Genomic DNA, 16910 nt, shown 5'->3' with positions numbered 1-16910 from the left:
CTGTGATATTGATGTTGTTTTAAAGCTCTAGTACTGGCCTGTATGTTTGCGATGTTTCCCGGCTCCAACACACCTGCTTCAAATAGTCAGCTCATCAACAAGCTCTGCAAAAGCCTGCTAACAAGCCATTTATTTGAACATCCAGAGGGAAACGGCACGAAACGTAAACAGTCTTTTTCTTTGCCGTTTTCAAAAAGTTCCCCGTGAAGATGGCGTCGTTTCAGGAAATATCAACGTCCACATGGAACCCCCTGGAACGACTCCAAACGCTGTAGTACATATGCCAGGACTGTAAGTTCAGCTGTAACGTTACACCAGAAACAGAGAAAAAGACGTTGTGCACATTACAGATATAATAACAGAGACAAGGGAAAGAAAGGGAAGTAATGTCAGTCTGTTTAAGTTTCCGTGTGCATATTTAGTGACTTTACACACCCTGGCGACTTTTTTTCTTTTTTAAAAAAGCGGCAAGCGACAAACCTACCTGTATTTACTCTGGGCGGAGACACACACACACACACACACACACACACACACACACACAGCACACATAAACCGGATCACAGACAAGAGCGAGCTGTGCATGTGCAGCTGACTGTATGGAAAAATCACTGATCTGCATTGGTTCTTCAAGTAAAAATAGGTTTTGTTTTCTCCTCTCTTTATTTTACAGTTCAACACCTTTTTTACCTCCTTGTGTGACATCTCTAAAGACAGGCTGGTTCTCGTGATAGCAGTAAATTCAGTCCCTCAATTATACGCACCTCCATTACTGATATGAGTGTTCATTAAAGGTGCTCTGCTGGAGACATCTGTGGCAGATTAGTTTTCAAGTGTATATTGTTCTGAGAGTTTAAGGGGCCTCGAAAGGATCAGACTCCACTGATACAGCTTTGAAATGTGAAATATGCAAAATAAGAAGACAGTAAAAGCTAATGTGATGTCCGTGTACAGGTTATGGTCCACTACAACTGCACCTATATAATACGTTTAATTCCTGCATATAGGTAATTACGTGGAGGGATGGCTCCATATGTCTTAAATTTTGTCATTATATAGCCGTCTTCTGCCCGTGTATTTTCCTCTTCCTATACACCGAGATGACAAGCATATATCCTCTCCTCTCGCTCGCAGCCTTGAAGATGAGCTCAAAAGAACAAATTGTCACGGCAGAGCGGCAGGTTCCAGGTTGCACGGAGGAAGTCGCTTATTTCAGGCGTCTTTCAATTCCTCAGTGACAGGGAAGAGTCTCTGTTGTGCTGCTTGCTTCTGTTTTCTTTGGATCTGGGGTGGTGTCAGTTCCTGTGTTAGATGGAGTTGGAAGAGAGGGGAGACATGGGCGGTGAGATCAACGCAACTCACAAATGAAAGTAACCACAAAATAAAGTTTTTCCCTCTCTCTTTTTACTCCATATGGAATCTAAACAGTTATAGCAGGAGCAGGAATAAACCTCGCTCTGTGGAACAGCCATGATGAAAATCCTAGCCTGGCTTAGAGCAACTTGTGCCAAGAGCATCAAACATAAAGCAATAAACATAATATTGTGTCTTTTATAAAGGGACTGATGGAGCCACTGCTACTGCACAACTGAGGCTCAACAACAAGGTGTAGGCTGTGTTTGGTTGACAGGTTTTCCAGGGTATAGACTCTGGGGCAGAATGTTGCACCATGTGTGCCAGAAATGACATGTTGCAACCTGTGTGTGTTGTAAAAGTGGATTTTGCTTGGTTTAAGCCCCTTCAGCCACAGAAGCATTGCTTTTTCTGCTCCAGACATGCAGATAAGCAGTCAATATAAAATCCTAAACTTTGTTTTCTGAGCATTTAAAACCAATTTTAGACCCTTCAAAGGTCCTTCGTAATAAGTGTAATAGTAAAATACTAGTAAGAAATCATCCGAGACCTTAGTCTTGTTCTGTTTTGCTAACGTGACAGAACAAAACTACTAGAAAACTGTGAGACTGCAAGTGAAAAGTCTGCATTTAAAATGGCTTTGAAACATTATACCATGAAAACACGACCTTTGTTAGACCTTGACAGTTGACACACTATTGATTACTGAGAAACACTCATGTGCAAGATTCCACTGTAGATCTTGAAGTGGAGCTAGAATTCTAAGACAGAGGTGGACCTTTTTTGTTTCAGGCTTTCTACTTTCTGTGTTGGATTTGTTCCTTTTTAATAGATAGCTCAATTAAATGTTTGTCAACATACATTTACATACATGACTGGATGAGACGAAAACATACCCAACAGTCTGTCATAATAGCTGGACTTATGTATGTATACAAATCATGTATATTGTGTACACTGTAACAGACACAACAAAAGAGAATATCAAAATGACAAACATAAACAAACTCACCGACATAGACATAATAAAAAAACATAATAATTTTAAATCATAACAAATCAACAAAGTCAACAATCATAACTTTCAAGATGGAAAACAATGGCTCCTAATGCTAGGATGGGTCAAATGCAGAGGAATACTTTCCCTTATGGGATTAATAAAAAAAATAAAGAAAAATTAAAAATTAAATTAAAATAACCTTTCAAAAATATGACTCTGTCACTGTCTTTTTTTATTTCAAAAACATCTTGAACTTATGAGGTGATTCATTCGTCCAAAAATACATTTCTTAGGAAAACTTATTATTATAATATTATAACTTGGGTTTCAATCGTATTATATCTGTTACACTCATTTAGTAAAGAAATGAATGTTTTCCTTCAGTTCCACTTTCCATCTGGGGCAGAATGGTGACTTATCTGTGCATCTTTACTGGAGTGAGATAGAAATTGTGGAAAAAAAATTTAATTAGCTTGAAGCTTTTGATCATTTGAGAAGATATACAGTAGATATTGGTGTAGATATCGCTGTTTTGATTTCCATTTCTCTTTCTGGAGGGTTCTCAAACTGAGAAAGCTCCATCTGCTGATGTAAAACTTCACAACATGATTCAGGACCAGATAATGAACATGTGCTGATGGGGTTGTTCCCCCTGCTGCTTTTATGACCTAACCTTGTTCTTCATGTGTTTTCTTCCAGAACAATCAAGGTGGAGGTGTACGACTGGGATCGGGATGGCAGGTTAGTGTCACTGCCTAACCATTGGAATTTTGAACACAGGAGGCCTCAGTTAAATGTCATGTCAACTACAATTCACCCAAAATTCAAAGTCAATGGTAAATAGGCTGTATTTATAAAGTCTTTATCACATGTCTCTCATGCCCATTCACACACTGCCAGTGTCTTGCCCAGGGAAACATTGGCACATAGGCCAGTGGAGCCGGCTAAGCCACTGTGTAAGGATTGGCAAGGTAAATAGTGATGTAAGAGCGGAGTCATGTGTTCCACATTCTGTGTCTGTGGAGAGACACTTTGCATTTCTGCATGCGTGACACGTGCCTGCAGTTCAGTTCATACTCAACAAGCTTCCATGTCAGTCTAACCTTCTTCTTCGGGGTCGCCAGAACGGATCGTCTGCCTCCTTACACCAACTGTCCCCATGTTCTCCTTCTTCTTTGTGGGTTTATGCAATGGGATTAAGATGTTTTTGCTTCATTTTCCAAGCGAGCAAACAAGTGTTTATACACTTATACAAAAATACTTGTGGAAAGTATATTACATTTCTGCCTGTAGATGTTACTACTTGTCGCATACTGGCCCTTAAACTAAGTTCAAGGGAAAACTTTTCTCAAATATTCACCCACAAAACATAGGATTTCTTGGCACTCTTCCTGTTTTTCGGCCCCCCTTTTTTTTTGCTTATGCGTTTATGTTTCTTCTCACAGTCACGACTTCATTGGGGATTTTACAACCAGCTACCGAGAGCTAGCTCGAGGGCAGAGCCAGTTCAATGTGTATGAGGTGAGTAAAGTTCTAGCTATTCCACACTTCACAAATGTTGCTGTTGACTCCGAAGATGCAGATTCCCTGAGCGCCGAGTTTCTTGGATCCCATTTCTGACATGAGTGACATTTAGATGCTCGACATCGCTGTTGCACTGTTTCCAATCTCTGTAGCGCATTCCTTCCTGTGGATACCTTATCCTCCTGCGGCAACCACATTTATTTTATGCAGTAAACAGCATCAAAAGAAATGACTCTATACATTTATAATGCAGTTTTTTATGCAGTATTTCCTATTCCTTATTTCCTTGCCTATGTGCTGAAGATTTATGCCACCTCTATAACCATCTGCATGCTGACACACATATAAATGGAGCTATTAGTGTGAAACAGGATTAATGGCAACAACCATCCAGGAATTAAGAGAGATCATAGCTATTACTCGAAACTTCTCATGGGCTTACTGTGTCTCAAAATGGCAAACAACAGGGTACACAAATTAGAAACAGTAGTAGTAGTGTAGTTTTATTATAGTTTAGTATCTTTCACATTGTAATATAGTTGGATAAGTACCTGTATTAGTAATAAATAGATGGATAGATAGATAGATAGATAGATAGATAGATAGATCGATAGATCGGGAATCAAATGGAGGCAAAGAAAGTTACTTTGTGAACTTGAACTGTATCTAAAGAAGTGCACTAAGCCTGAGGTAACACAGAAATGTTATTGCACTAAACGTTCTGTTTCATACAGGCTGTGTTTGAGCTTTGGGCAGATGAACAAACCAGGCTGCAGTGTTAACATATGTAAACAGTCTAAACTCATGCAGGCAGATTCTGTGACTCAGAGAAGCTTCATTTATTCATTTCCTTTTCCTGACTCAGTTACTGATCTTCACATCATGTGTGAACACACTAAATGCAAGGCGTGAACACTTTGATCCCCTGGATCGAGACGACGTTCTGGATCTGATTAGAAATGTACCTGTTTATTGCCGTTACCATCTTACATAAACATGAGCAGATTCATCGTGATCTGTTAAGATGATGCTGAGATTTACACATCTGAACTTGTTAAACAGGACTGAACCGCGTTAAATGTAGATTGCCGCCAAATCCATAATCTGGATCAGATCTGGATGAGATTTATATGAGTGTCTAATCCAGCCTACTCATACCAAATTGTTGGAATCCAGTGAGTTTTGACAGAGGCGGGACTTTTTTACACTTACATCCGTCAAAATCTGTAGACAGGAAGTTCTGCAAACAGGAGGACAAACTTGATGATGAAAACTTATCCTCCTTGTCGGAGGTAAAACAAAAAAAAGAATGCATTATGTTCGCCCCCTTCATCAATTACAATAACTTTGTTAATGCCGACAGTCCTCATTTTAATTCATGAAATATATTCCAATAATATCCCAGAGCAGTTCACAGCTTCATTGAAAGCAAATTCACCAGTGCATTTTTTTGGGATTTAACTCGTCAATCAGCAGATCTTCATCTCCCTAAATGTCACCCACGTGCAGAGGAAAATTGTCTCTAAAATGTAGGGCTGTCAAATTATGCAGTCATTTTCCTCACTGCTCCACTATAACACGTTTCAAAAGTTGGCGTAAGGTCATCACTTACACCTTGATTTTGGTCGTAATATATACCGTGTTATTGAATTATTTTTGGGGATTATAATAGTTTTGCAATCGAAAGAGTCTAGGCGCATTATCTTCTTAAGTCCAATGGATTTTCTGCCTCTTGCTGCTCTGTCCTATCTTAATCACTCTTGTTTTTTCTCTCTTATATTTCAAAATAGACCAAATCCCAATAAATGTAGTTATTGTACGTGTTCTGATCACCATTTGAAGTTAAATAAGTGATATAAAGAATCTGTTGGAAGTCTAGAAATTGACATGTGGACGTCCTTATGCCTCCGTAGTTTGGTGGCCTTTAGCTGAGGGACAAATACCTGTCTTTTAGATGTCAGCTCCATTATACGCCACTCTTGATTCCTTTCTACCTCCCAGTGACACCAAAAGGCCCTTTAGTTTTTGCATCAGCAGATTGTTCCGTGTGTCAGATAAATTGCCATCTCTCCATGTTAAATTAGGGGCTGTCACTTTCATGCCTCGCAGGCGTAAAGAATCGAGGTAATGAGCTGCGACGTCTTTGGTCTCCGCCGATTGACATTTTCTCTCGTGTTCTGAGGCCCCGATACATTACTGTTCACGTCAGTGTATATGTCTTGTACCGTAAGCCTGTCTTCACCATTAATTGTTCACTTTGAAATATTTACAAGGACTTTCACAGACTTAAGATCAGACCCATAATACTTTATTAATCCCCAGGGAGAAGTTGTGTTACATTTGCTCCTTCAGAATAAGTCATAGAAGTCATAGAAAATTAGCAACTGATAAAAATATGTAAATTTGACATGAAACGTAAACATGGACATAGTGGACTTGTGCTTATTAAGTTATACGACTAGAAATATAAGTAATGAAGTAATCCCTTAAAGCCTAATATTTTAAAGTCATTTCTAAGAGGTTTGCATATTTGTTTGAGGACCCAAAAAAAATATGCTGTGACTCATATGTGGGTCTTGACCCAGTCTTTTGACAACACTGGTTCAGATATTCAGTGGATGTGTTAACAGCACAGCCTGGTACAGTTGTAAACTTTATTATAATCATTGCTATTTTCACAATTGATTTATCAGATTGATTTCTTTTTTAAATTAAAATGATTTATCTGATTTTCCAGCTTCTTAAATGTGAAATATTTTCTGTCTAACACAGAAATTGAGGGAGCAACTATTAATATTTAGTGTGTAGACACAACAAGATGTTTCAAATCAATGGACAAAAGTGACTGATTTTATTTTAACAATTTTCTGACCAAACAACTTATCAATGTATAGAGAAAATAATTGACAGATCAATCTTAAATGAAAATGCTCACTAGCTGCAGCCCTAATTCATTATTACTGTGTAATATGGATACATGTATGTACATTTAACACGTGTTTAAACAAGCGCTTTAAAAATATGATCTACAAATGATAGCTTACATGTTTCTCCCATTGTTGATTTTAGGTAATAAATACCAAGAAGAAAATGAAGAAAAAGAAATATGTCAACTCTGGAACTGTGAGTATGACACTGTCTCGTTTTCTGCTGCACACTTATTTTCCTCCATTGCAATTCTAATTCAGGTGATTTAGAGGAAAGTGTGAAATTCATTTTATGCTCCTCATCAATTCTCTAATCTCACACCAATTAATTTAATTGTGCACTCAAAAGTAAGAACAAAGGTTGTTATTCACTAGTTTTCAGCAACGCTTAAGATGATGAATGTTGTGTATTTTGAGGGGAAAGGCATGAAAATGAGACATAATGAGGGATAATGGTGCTGCAGAACATCGAATCTGAGCGATCACGGTGGACAACAACCACACACCCCGTACACAAGTGTGGGCTTGTGCAAGTAATGATTAAACCTCTGTCTCCCCCTCCTTCAAATGTATCTACTGGCATTACAAATGAATTAGTCATCCCATCCTCCCCCACCCCCCATAGAGACCATCAAGTGCTTGAACCCTAAAATGTGTATTTATAAGGAAAACATCAGGATCTAATTAAAATCTCGACTTTCCTTTCACTTCAGGTGACCCTGCTCTCATTCTCAGTGGAGTCGGAGTTTACATTCTTAGATTACATCAAAGGCGGGTGAGTGGAAACCACTATCTGCATATTCAAAGAGAACATTTATGGTCATAAATGTTGCAGTAGGTTTTCATTCGAGGACAATATGTGTTGTTTTATTTATTGCATGCTGTGGTGGCTGCTGCTGAAAACCTTTATTGCGGGGGGATGGGATGAAATATTGTGAGCAGAGTTATTGTGCTTTTGAAATTCTCATTTGTTTTATTATTATTGTGTTATGAGTTCTGTTACTCATTCAATCAAGGCAAAATATCACAACAAAAATCACCAAACTAAATTCATATTTTCTTACTTTGACTTAACCCTCCTGTAATCCTTGGGGTCATTTTGACACAGAATTACACGAGTGTAACACAGGATTGATTGACAATTTAAACTATGCTTTAAATAACGGTCAAACCAGGCGGGGTCATTTTTGCCCCCAGTGGACAAAATGTGTATGGCAATCAGGAGGACATTGTGAAGGTTGAAACTTCACAGAATCAGGGTTCCACTTTGATTTTGTTTGACTTAGTTATGGCATAAGTTCACTGAAGGAACCTCCTGCCAGATAGATTTCAAATAAGCTGGCAAGAGCTAAAAAGTCTTCAAAGAGAAGATCAGCCCTTAAACCTGAGGTTGTTTTCAGAGCAGGTTCAAATGTGAATATCAAGCATTCCCCAGGTGAAATGTGCTTTCCAGGCAGGATGGGCAGCACTTTGATCTGCACTGTCCCACCACAGCAGGATGACTGTCAGGGGTTTTATGGGCTGTGGCAGGACTGACAAGTGTGACAGATTTTTCTGACAGTTCTTGGCTTCAACTGATCTATGATACAATAACCTGAAGTTTTAGTGGCCCCTCTTCAAAAAAAGAAAGGAAAAAAAAAATCATCCTTATCATATCGCCCCACTCACTCTGAGATTACATTTGCTGAGTGACACATCAAAAACCTGGTTATTGCATTTGTGGGTTCTGCTCATATGGAGAAAATTGATGAAGGCTTAGAAGGTGTGAGCTTTTTGCTGCATGGACACGGAAAAGAAGAAAATGTATTTGCTTCTAACCTAACCTTAACAAATCAAGTTAATTCAGAGTAAGCTGTAAGTAAGTTGATTTGTCTTCATACAACTCGCTGACTTTAAATTAATTTCATTCATTTAGTTTGGAAAAATGAAAAACCCTACATGTGAAAATCTTCTGTTATCTGCTCAACGTTGGACATTGATGATTTAAGCTTGATGAGAAAGGAGCTGTGACTCGATATCCTTTTTGAAAACCACTGGAATCAAAAGAGGACAAGGACCAATTTGGTGATTTAAATGGCTCAAAATATTTTTGACCTCAGTCAACAGTGAGGGGAAAGCTGTGGAGCGCTGACTGAGCTGAACAATAACAAAAAAACGACAAAATCTATTTTCACTGACCTCAGCTCAGTGCTCTCATATTAGGTTTTCAAATCCTCACATTTGAATGATTGGAATGACGTCATGGTGAAGTGGTATTGTATAAAGGCCAAGGAGAGGTGAGTTAGTGTTTCAATACGCCAAACATTTATTTTAGTGAAAGAAAATGTTGCTTTTTTGCCGCAGGTAAAATCAGATTAGCCTCTGTTATGGTTGAACTTGGAAAGATCTGGACAAAAGTGAGGATAATAACTTTTGTTATACCCAATTCTCTCTGGTCAAAACGATCTGTTTATACCTGGGTTATATTGTTTTATTGACCAGTAGGATTGTGTTTAATTGGTTTTCACGTTCAGGTCAAATGGCTTTGCAATGCAGACCTGGATGAACCAGACTGGGTTTCTTCCACATTTGCTCATTAAATAAGGGGGAGCTTTCACACCACAGCTGTTTAGTCTGCTTTAAACGGACCAGAGTGAAGCAAACTCTGGTCTGCCTGAAAACATGGGTCTCAGTTCACTTGCAAGTGAACCCTGGTGTGGATCGCTTACAGTGGGAAATGCAAACGACTATCCAGCCAACCAAAGAGAGGAAGTGAGGATAGGTCACTGCCTCGCCTACTGCTCATACTGAGAAGCTTCTTGTGAAAAACCAATTAACTTGGAACACCAAAGTAAAAACAGAAAACCCAAGACTGCATACCATTGTTTGTTTTTGTGGTGAACAAAACAGCTGAAGGGGATGGATTTCCATTTTTGTTCCTGGCCAATTGATGAGCAGGGTTTTCTTCTTCCTTGTGCTTTTGTTCTTCCTAATTCCTAATACCCAATTCTAATCCTAACGCTAAAACCAAGTCATCCCCCTGGTTTGTATGTTTCCGTTGGACCTCACAAAGATATGAATACAAGTTCACACACACACACACACACACACATAAAGAATCACACCTAAAACCTAAATTACAAATGTGGAAAAAAAGGTGTTACATTTCATTTCCTAGCACGCATATACACTTTCAAACTACAGTGTCATACAGACAGTAATACTAAGTAGTTGTGAATTAATGAGTCAAGTCTAATTAATGCTAAGGTTAGCAGGGTCAGACTGTGGCATATTCTCGCTCCACACCTCATACCGAAAGGTCACTGTGAATTCGATAATTTTATTATCATCCTTTAGCCTCTGTCTCTCTCTCTGTTTCTAATGAGAGGCTGTCGTTAAGGCCCCTAAAGGCTTCGTCTCATGTGTCATAAATTAGTAAGAAGACGGGAGTGCTTCATCAGCAGGGAAAATTGGATTATGATTTGCTCTTAAGTGCTCCATCAGTATAATTGCTTATTACCAAGCCCAGGCTCTTCTGCAGCTTCTGCTTCACACCGACATGGAGGTGAAAGCCATATCAGCTGCTCGTGGTAATAACTCCGTTCTATCTGAATGCAGATGAAGGCAATGGCAATCACATATTAAATATTTAAGTGTTTATAACGATAGCATCGTATGGTGCCGTGCAAAAGTCCACCATGACTTTGTTGTTTGCCTTGCTAATGTGAAAATGTGATTTTATGTCCATCATATTCTGTGATCTTTGGTATTTTGAGCGAAAGTTGGTTTTTCATTGGAACTGGATGAATCGACAAGCTTTCAACAAAGAAAACTCATACAACTGGCGGAATAGACCTTTTGCAGCCATTTTCAACATGACATGTTTCTCATGACAAACAAGTGTTTTGCCAATGACATTAAATATGTTCCACACTAGGATTCAAAGAACCAGCGTCCTGCTATAGAGCTTTATTTGTATATTCTACGTTTCATACACAAGGGCAACTCAGTGAGCTTTACTTAAAGACAAAATAACTTTCAAAATTCTGAAACATTAAAATTTACAATTACAGCCCAATTATAACATAAATAAAAGACAGAGAAAACGAAAACGATTTTAGACTAAAATGAAGCATACAATTTGATAGTGCAGCATAAAACAATCATTTACTCTAGAGTGATTAAAAAAGAAAGTAAAGTGCAGGAGACTGAACTTTAAAAAGTTAAATCATAAGCATATGAGAAAATAAGTGTTTTTAACCTGCATTTAAAAATCCAATAAAAGTCCATATTTAGTGCTGATTTCGGTTCCACTGGTAGTTTGTTCCACTTTTGTGCAGCATAACAACTAAATGCTGTTTGGTTCAAATTCTGAGCTCGACTCTCTGACCTGAAACAGTAGATCTTAAAGCCCTACGAGATGTATATTATTTTAATATGTCATCAATGTATTCTGGACCTAAACCATTTAGTGAGGAGCAGCAGAACTTTAAAGACTGTTCTATAAGTGAGTGGAAGCCAGTGTAAAGACTTTAAAACTGGAATAATGTGATCTGATCTTTTTGTTCTGGTTAAAATTCGAGCTGCAGCGTTCTGAAGGACTTGTTTAATGCTCCTTTTGGGGAGTCCTGTCAGAAGATGAAAGCATGGATGAGCTTCTCCTGGTCTGTTTGGGGCATCAAACCTTTGACTCTGGATATATGTTTAAGCTGATTGAAGGCTGTTTTAGTTTAAACCACCATGCTGGCAGGACAAGCTTCTGCAAAAATGAATGGCACCAGTGTCGGCTTCAAGCCGTCGGAGTTCAGCCTTAGCGGATATCAGTAGTATTTGTATTCAGTAGTAATACTGCAGTATTGCGACATCTTTTATTTTTTAATCAACTTTCTCTCGTCCTACTCCAGAGAACACATCACAGTAACATAATGTAAAATAAACGAGCTACCAAAGCTCATAAGTTTTGATTCTGTTCTTCACAACATGGATTCCCATTGCTCTGACTTCTATGTTGGCTTTGATCATGTTTTTATGGCAGTGATAAAAAGTGTTGGGTGATATTGGAATAATGCTCTCCCGACTGTTTTGGTATCCTGGGGAACAACAGCTACCCACCATCTTCACTTTTTTTTTCTGCCGGCTTCCTGCCAAGATGGTCTTGTTTTTATTGGGACTGTGGCTTGATGTCAGCCACTGGAACACTAATGTTCAAGTGTAAGGGAATGTTTTTCCTGTATTTACTGGTTATGTTCTAACAAATGGTTGACTTTTATAGTCAGCACTCATGTATGACAGGGTATTGGATTTCAGCGATTGTGTCTGTGTATATGTTTTCCACTGCGTGTGAAAGACCACTGCACTTTAATGAGGCTTGGCATGTTGTTAGTTGTTCTCTGTCATTCAATTTTGTCCACGTCCTCTCCCCCCACCTCTCTTCTAGGACGCAGATCAATTTCACGGTGGCCATCGATTTCACGGCATCTAATGGTGAGGGATACTAACACCAAAGTGTGTGTGTGTGTGTGTGTGTGTGTGTGAGGGGGCTTGGGAACCAGAAAAGATGGCCGTGCTTTGATTGTGGCTGATGTCTGATTTCACACACAACAACAAAAACACACAAACAAATGGGACAGACACGTATATTACATAAGAAGGGTCACAACATACTTTTATTTCTCAAATCTTTTTTTTATTACACTTATTATAGAAATATGTATCATTCATAAATGCAGAGTATGTCATTTCTGCCACAAGGGGTCTCTATCTTAATCTAAACCTTTTTCTGAGGTCACTTAATGTTCCTCTTTTTATTAAGTTGAATACACAACATAATAAACAAACAACGATCTGTCTTGTGTCACAAGCACCACACATCATATACCCATTTCAAAGTAAAGGCACCCTGGTGTTTCTGATCTCCATATTTATTCCATATTTTCCTGTGAAATAGTTGTGTGAAGCAGCAGATATGCGTCCTGGCATTTTACAGGGGAGCGTTTAAAAGTATATTATTTATAGTGATTTTTCAAAGGCAGTTCAAAGCATAAAAAAAGTCCAAAATTACAGAAATGATCCATTACAGTAAATAAAAATATGGATTTCTATTGTTTATTCTTACACAATAGTTTATCTTAAATGCTTAGACTTATAGACTGTACAACCGTCACTGTCGACCACATGCACAATTTATCTAAACATGTTATTCCATTTTTTATTATCTTACTATTATTTTTATTATTTTTTACATGGCTACTATTTCATTTTTAAGTTTAGTATCAGTTTTTCATAGTACTTTATACTGTGCTTCTGTCATGCATATTTCTCCTCCATAGTTTCTAATAAGGATTTATCTTAATCCTGTCTAATCTTATTTTATTTCATTTTACACCTTGTGAGTACAAAGGCTGATCAGGCAAACAGCACAGATTCACATAGCAAGTAATTAAATACGTGCCACCTGTTTATGTTTAGTGCAATGACAGCTTCCAAACATGTGTAATCTGGCTGCCAACACCCACATGAACCACACTGGGATTAATAAAGGATTTTCACTTTTGTTTTCTGACATGTAGACTTTTAACGTAAAAAAAAAAAGAGATCATCATGAACATTATGTGTCATTGTATAAGGGAAGGTCTTTTATAGATGCTCACTTAATTCATCATTCCGAGGTGTTCACTGCGAGCACCAGCTTTCCTCCCGCGCTGATGGATTGACCTTGTGCTTCGAACTGCTGCTATAGCATTCATTATTAATCATCTCCGAACATGACAGCTCCACCTGACAGAAATCCTGTTAATTGTAATCACTTACTGCAGTGAAATAACAATAGCCTGTGCAAATTGTCATGTCGTTGCAGAAAATGTACCCACGTCTTATCTCTTATACCTTCTATGCCACAGTGACCTCATGATTGATTGATGGGTCAACAGGTAACCCCTCTCAGTCCACTTCCCTGCACTACATGAACCCGTACCAGCTGAACGCCTACGCCATGGCACTGAAGGCAGTCGGGGAGATTATTCAGGACTACGACAGCGACAAGATGTTTCCTGCTCTGGGTTTTGGCGCCAAACTGCCCCCTGATGGACGCGTGTCACATGAGTTTCCCCTGGTGAAGTCAACTCATTTCTCATTTCACCTCGGATTAATCTGTTCCATGGAAATGTATCAAGGCCGTTTCATGCCTTTTATCCCCAACATCCAAAAACTTAAACTAATTTGCGTAATTTGTGGATTTTGTGCATGAAAATGAAACCAGTGTGCGTTTAATTAAGATCTTTCTGCTTTTTTGGTTTGATGGACGTATTTACCCAAACCATGAAATTGATTATGTTTTTCTATTCTACAGAATGGAAACATAGAAAATCCGTACTGCAATGGTATTGAAGGCATCTTAGAGGCGTATCACCAGAGTTTAAAGACAGTGCAGCTGTACGGGCCGACGAACTTCGCTCCTGTGGTGAACCATGTTGCCAGGTGAGAGAAATTGGCAAAGTAATATTATAATAATATATAATTATACTACAAATAACTACTATATAACACTGTTACAATTATTGTTTATAAATTAAAGCTGCATTCTGTAACTTTTGTTGATTTAATGTCTTATGTTATTATTCTGCCTCTGTTTTGGAAAACAAACTCTGTCAGTCAATACTATCAGACCTGTCTGAGGGAGCATTTGTTTGTATACAGCAGCAGTGCAGGGGTAGGCGGGGACAAGAAGTGTTTATCTTATCGAATATTAGGCCCAAACTGAAGAGAAAAAAAAAGTATCTTTAGAGAATTAAGTCATAATAAGTCATTAATGAATTTCCTTTATTATTAATAATAGCATCAGGACAGATTGGAGAGCAGCCGTAGTTCCACTCCTTCTAGATCCAAAAATGTAATTATCAATCCAATTGTTTCTTGCAAAACAACGCAACCTTTTTGAACGGAATGCAGGTGATTTCCTTCAAGTCTGCCTGATTCTTTCTTTCGAAAAACACTACTTTCCACCCTCTTTTCAAAGTCCTGATGCTAAGGATAAGTATTTCCTCTTTCCACTTATTTTCCCTAAGTGAATTCTGTAAGTTTTTGTTCTTTCTTCATGATTTATGCATTATTCATATTGTTTAAGGAAAAAAGAACCCCACAATGACAAGAAAGACTCATTAAACCTTCACATTTGTTTTGACAGTGTTTCTGTGCAGAGAAAATAATGCACTGTTTGGTTCTTTTCAAAAGACGGCCATAAACTGAACCGCTTCCCATACAAATACCAACTGTCGAGGAATAATCAGTTTTTGTGCAGTCACCGTCTTTGCATACAGGTTAATATCATTGCAGATTGTCTACAGGATTCAAGTTATCAAAGACAAAATGTCACATGGGTGATTGTTTTGCTATCTGTCCTTCCAGACACAGATAAGATAATGCTTGAATATGGGTTTAGATAAGCTGACAGCTATTAAAAGAGTAGAGTATAGCCATATAAAGCCAAAATCAAATACTTACATATCACTCACAGTTAAAACTAAAAAATATCTGCGCAGACATTGACATGATTTGTTTGAGTTTTGATTTTTCAAGCCTCTGACACGACACACCCACCTCACACTGCCTCCCTCACTGTCTCATTTGTCGAGCCGTGGCCAAACAATCCTCCATCTGATTACGCTGATGCTCGGGCTCTAATTAAAAATGTCATTCTGATAAATAAAATGGAGTCGCGCATTTGAAACTGTGGCAGGGAGCCACTGCTGTATGAATCCACAATCAGCATCGGTGTTTTACATTTAAATAGGTCAAGTGAAGCAGGGAGGAGATTTCAACAAAGGTGTGAATCAATTCCGGTTTTGTTTTAAACTGGATTGTTTGGACCGATTAATCAGTGCGTGCTCATGAGGCTTGTTGTGATTGTACAAAGACAATGTTTATTTAATTTGCATGTGTGGGGGTTTGGGGGTGTACCACATACTTATTTTGTTCAGATTTGTTTTTGTATTCAAGAGATTAAACAGAATGTTTCTGTGTGTGTGCATGTACACGTGTGTGCGTGTAGGTACGCAGCAGCAGTGCAGGACGGCTCTCAGTACTTTGTGCTCCTCATCATCACAGACGGCGTCATCTCTGACATGGCCCAGACCAAAGAGGCCATCGTAAATGTAAGAATGGGGACGGGAAAAACACTCGGTGCTTTCCTGCAAAGGAAAATATGCCAAATAAGACAGAGAAATGCCTTTGAAGAAAATGGTGCTGTGGAATGTGTTCTGTACACTGAAGCAAAGGTTGTGAAAGTCTCTCCTGTTTGCCTAGCAACCTTACGCTGATGACAAAAGTTTCTGTTCTGAAAACTAAGGAACAGCCCATCACATAATCAATCAATTAACTAAATTATACAGGAAGAGACAAGTAAACATAACCCCAATAATTGTTGTTGACATATGTGAAGTTAGTGTGTGTCATGTCTATTTTGAAATTTCTCAACAAACCTCATAAATTCTTTAATAAATGGGCCTGAATATGACAGCAAACTTCCTCAAGGCACAAGGGATGTTTGTTGTCTTATCGTGAATCGATCTCTACTTTCTCCAAAGGGTAAAGATGTGTTTGTATCTCAATTGAAAAAGGCCCTGAGCATAGTTTTTGAAAATTGATTTTGTATTTTAAATATTGTGCTTCATTCCCCCGAGCTTGGCCCAAAACTCTTTTCCCTTCACAGCTTTGAATAACAGAAGGTGCGTCTATTTTCTTTTCCCTTGGACTCTTGCTCTTTTTTACCGTCCTCCTCTTCAGCCAACTGCCGCCGGCACAGAATTCCCAGCAGACTGGATTTAAAGGGAATTTGCGACTGTTAATCAAAACAATAGAACAGCCACACCTTCCTTTTAAGATCTTGCCTGCTGCTCTGTCTCACTGTTTCCACCCTGACTGATGCTCATCTCTTCAACTGCTTCTCCTTGCTGCTCTCTACAGATCCTGGGTGAGGGAGGACACAGTGCTGAGGTTATATAAGTCTTTCCTCATACCTATTCATGCCTGAGGGGTATATTCAACAAAGAGCAGGAGACGGTGTGAGAGGAAACCTGAATGTGCACGACAGTGTGAACTTCTGTGGGTTTTCATTTGCACGTGCAGAATCT

General features: G+C 38.6%; 1 protein-coding gene across 2 annotated transcripts in view; it reads left to right on the top strand.

Moving 5' to 3' along the window:
• cpne5b (copine Vb) overlaps positions 1 to 16910 on the top strand; it is a 129020-nt gene that overhangs the window by 99429 nt on the left and 12681 nt on the right. For both annotated transcript variants that reach the window (XM_044024376.1, XM_044024375.1), the window contains 8 exons: positions 3053 to 3094; positions 3799 to 3874; positions 6947 to 7000; positions 7518 to 7579; positions 12221 to 12267; positions 13713 to 13894; positions 14132 to 14259; positions 15830 to 15932. In XM_044024376.1, the coding sequence (XP_043880311.1) occupies positions 3053 to 3094; positions 3799 to 3874; positions 6947 to 7000; positions 7518 to 7579; positions 12221 to 12267; positions 13713 to 13894; positions 14132 to 14259; positions 15830 to 15932 (694 nt within the window). The remainder of the gene's footprint in view (positions 1 to 3052; positions 3095 to 3798; positions 3875 to 6946; positions 7001 to 7517; positions 7580 to 12220; positions 12268 to 13712; positions 13895 to 14131; positions 14260 to 15829; positions 15933 to 16910) is intronic.

The sequence above is a fragment of the Solea senegalensis genome, linkage group LG4, assembly GCF_019176455.1.
Source record: "Solea senegalensis isolate Sse05_10M linkage group LG4, IFAPA_SoseM_1, whole genome shotgun sequence".
Lineage (NCBI taxonomy): Eukaryota > Metazoa > Chordata > Actinopteri > Pleuronectiformes > Soleidae > Solea > Solea senegalensis.
This window is presented reverse-complemented; position numbering and strand designations above follow the sequence as displayed.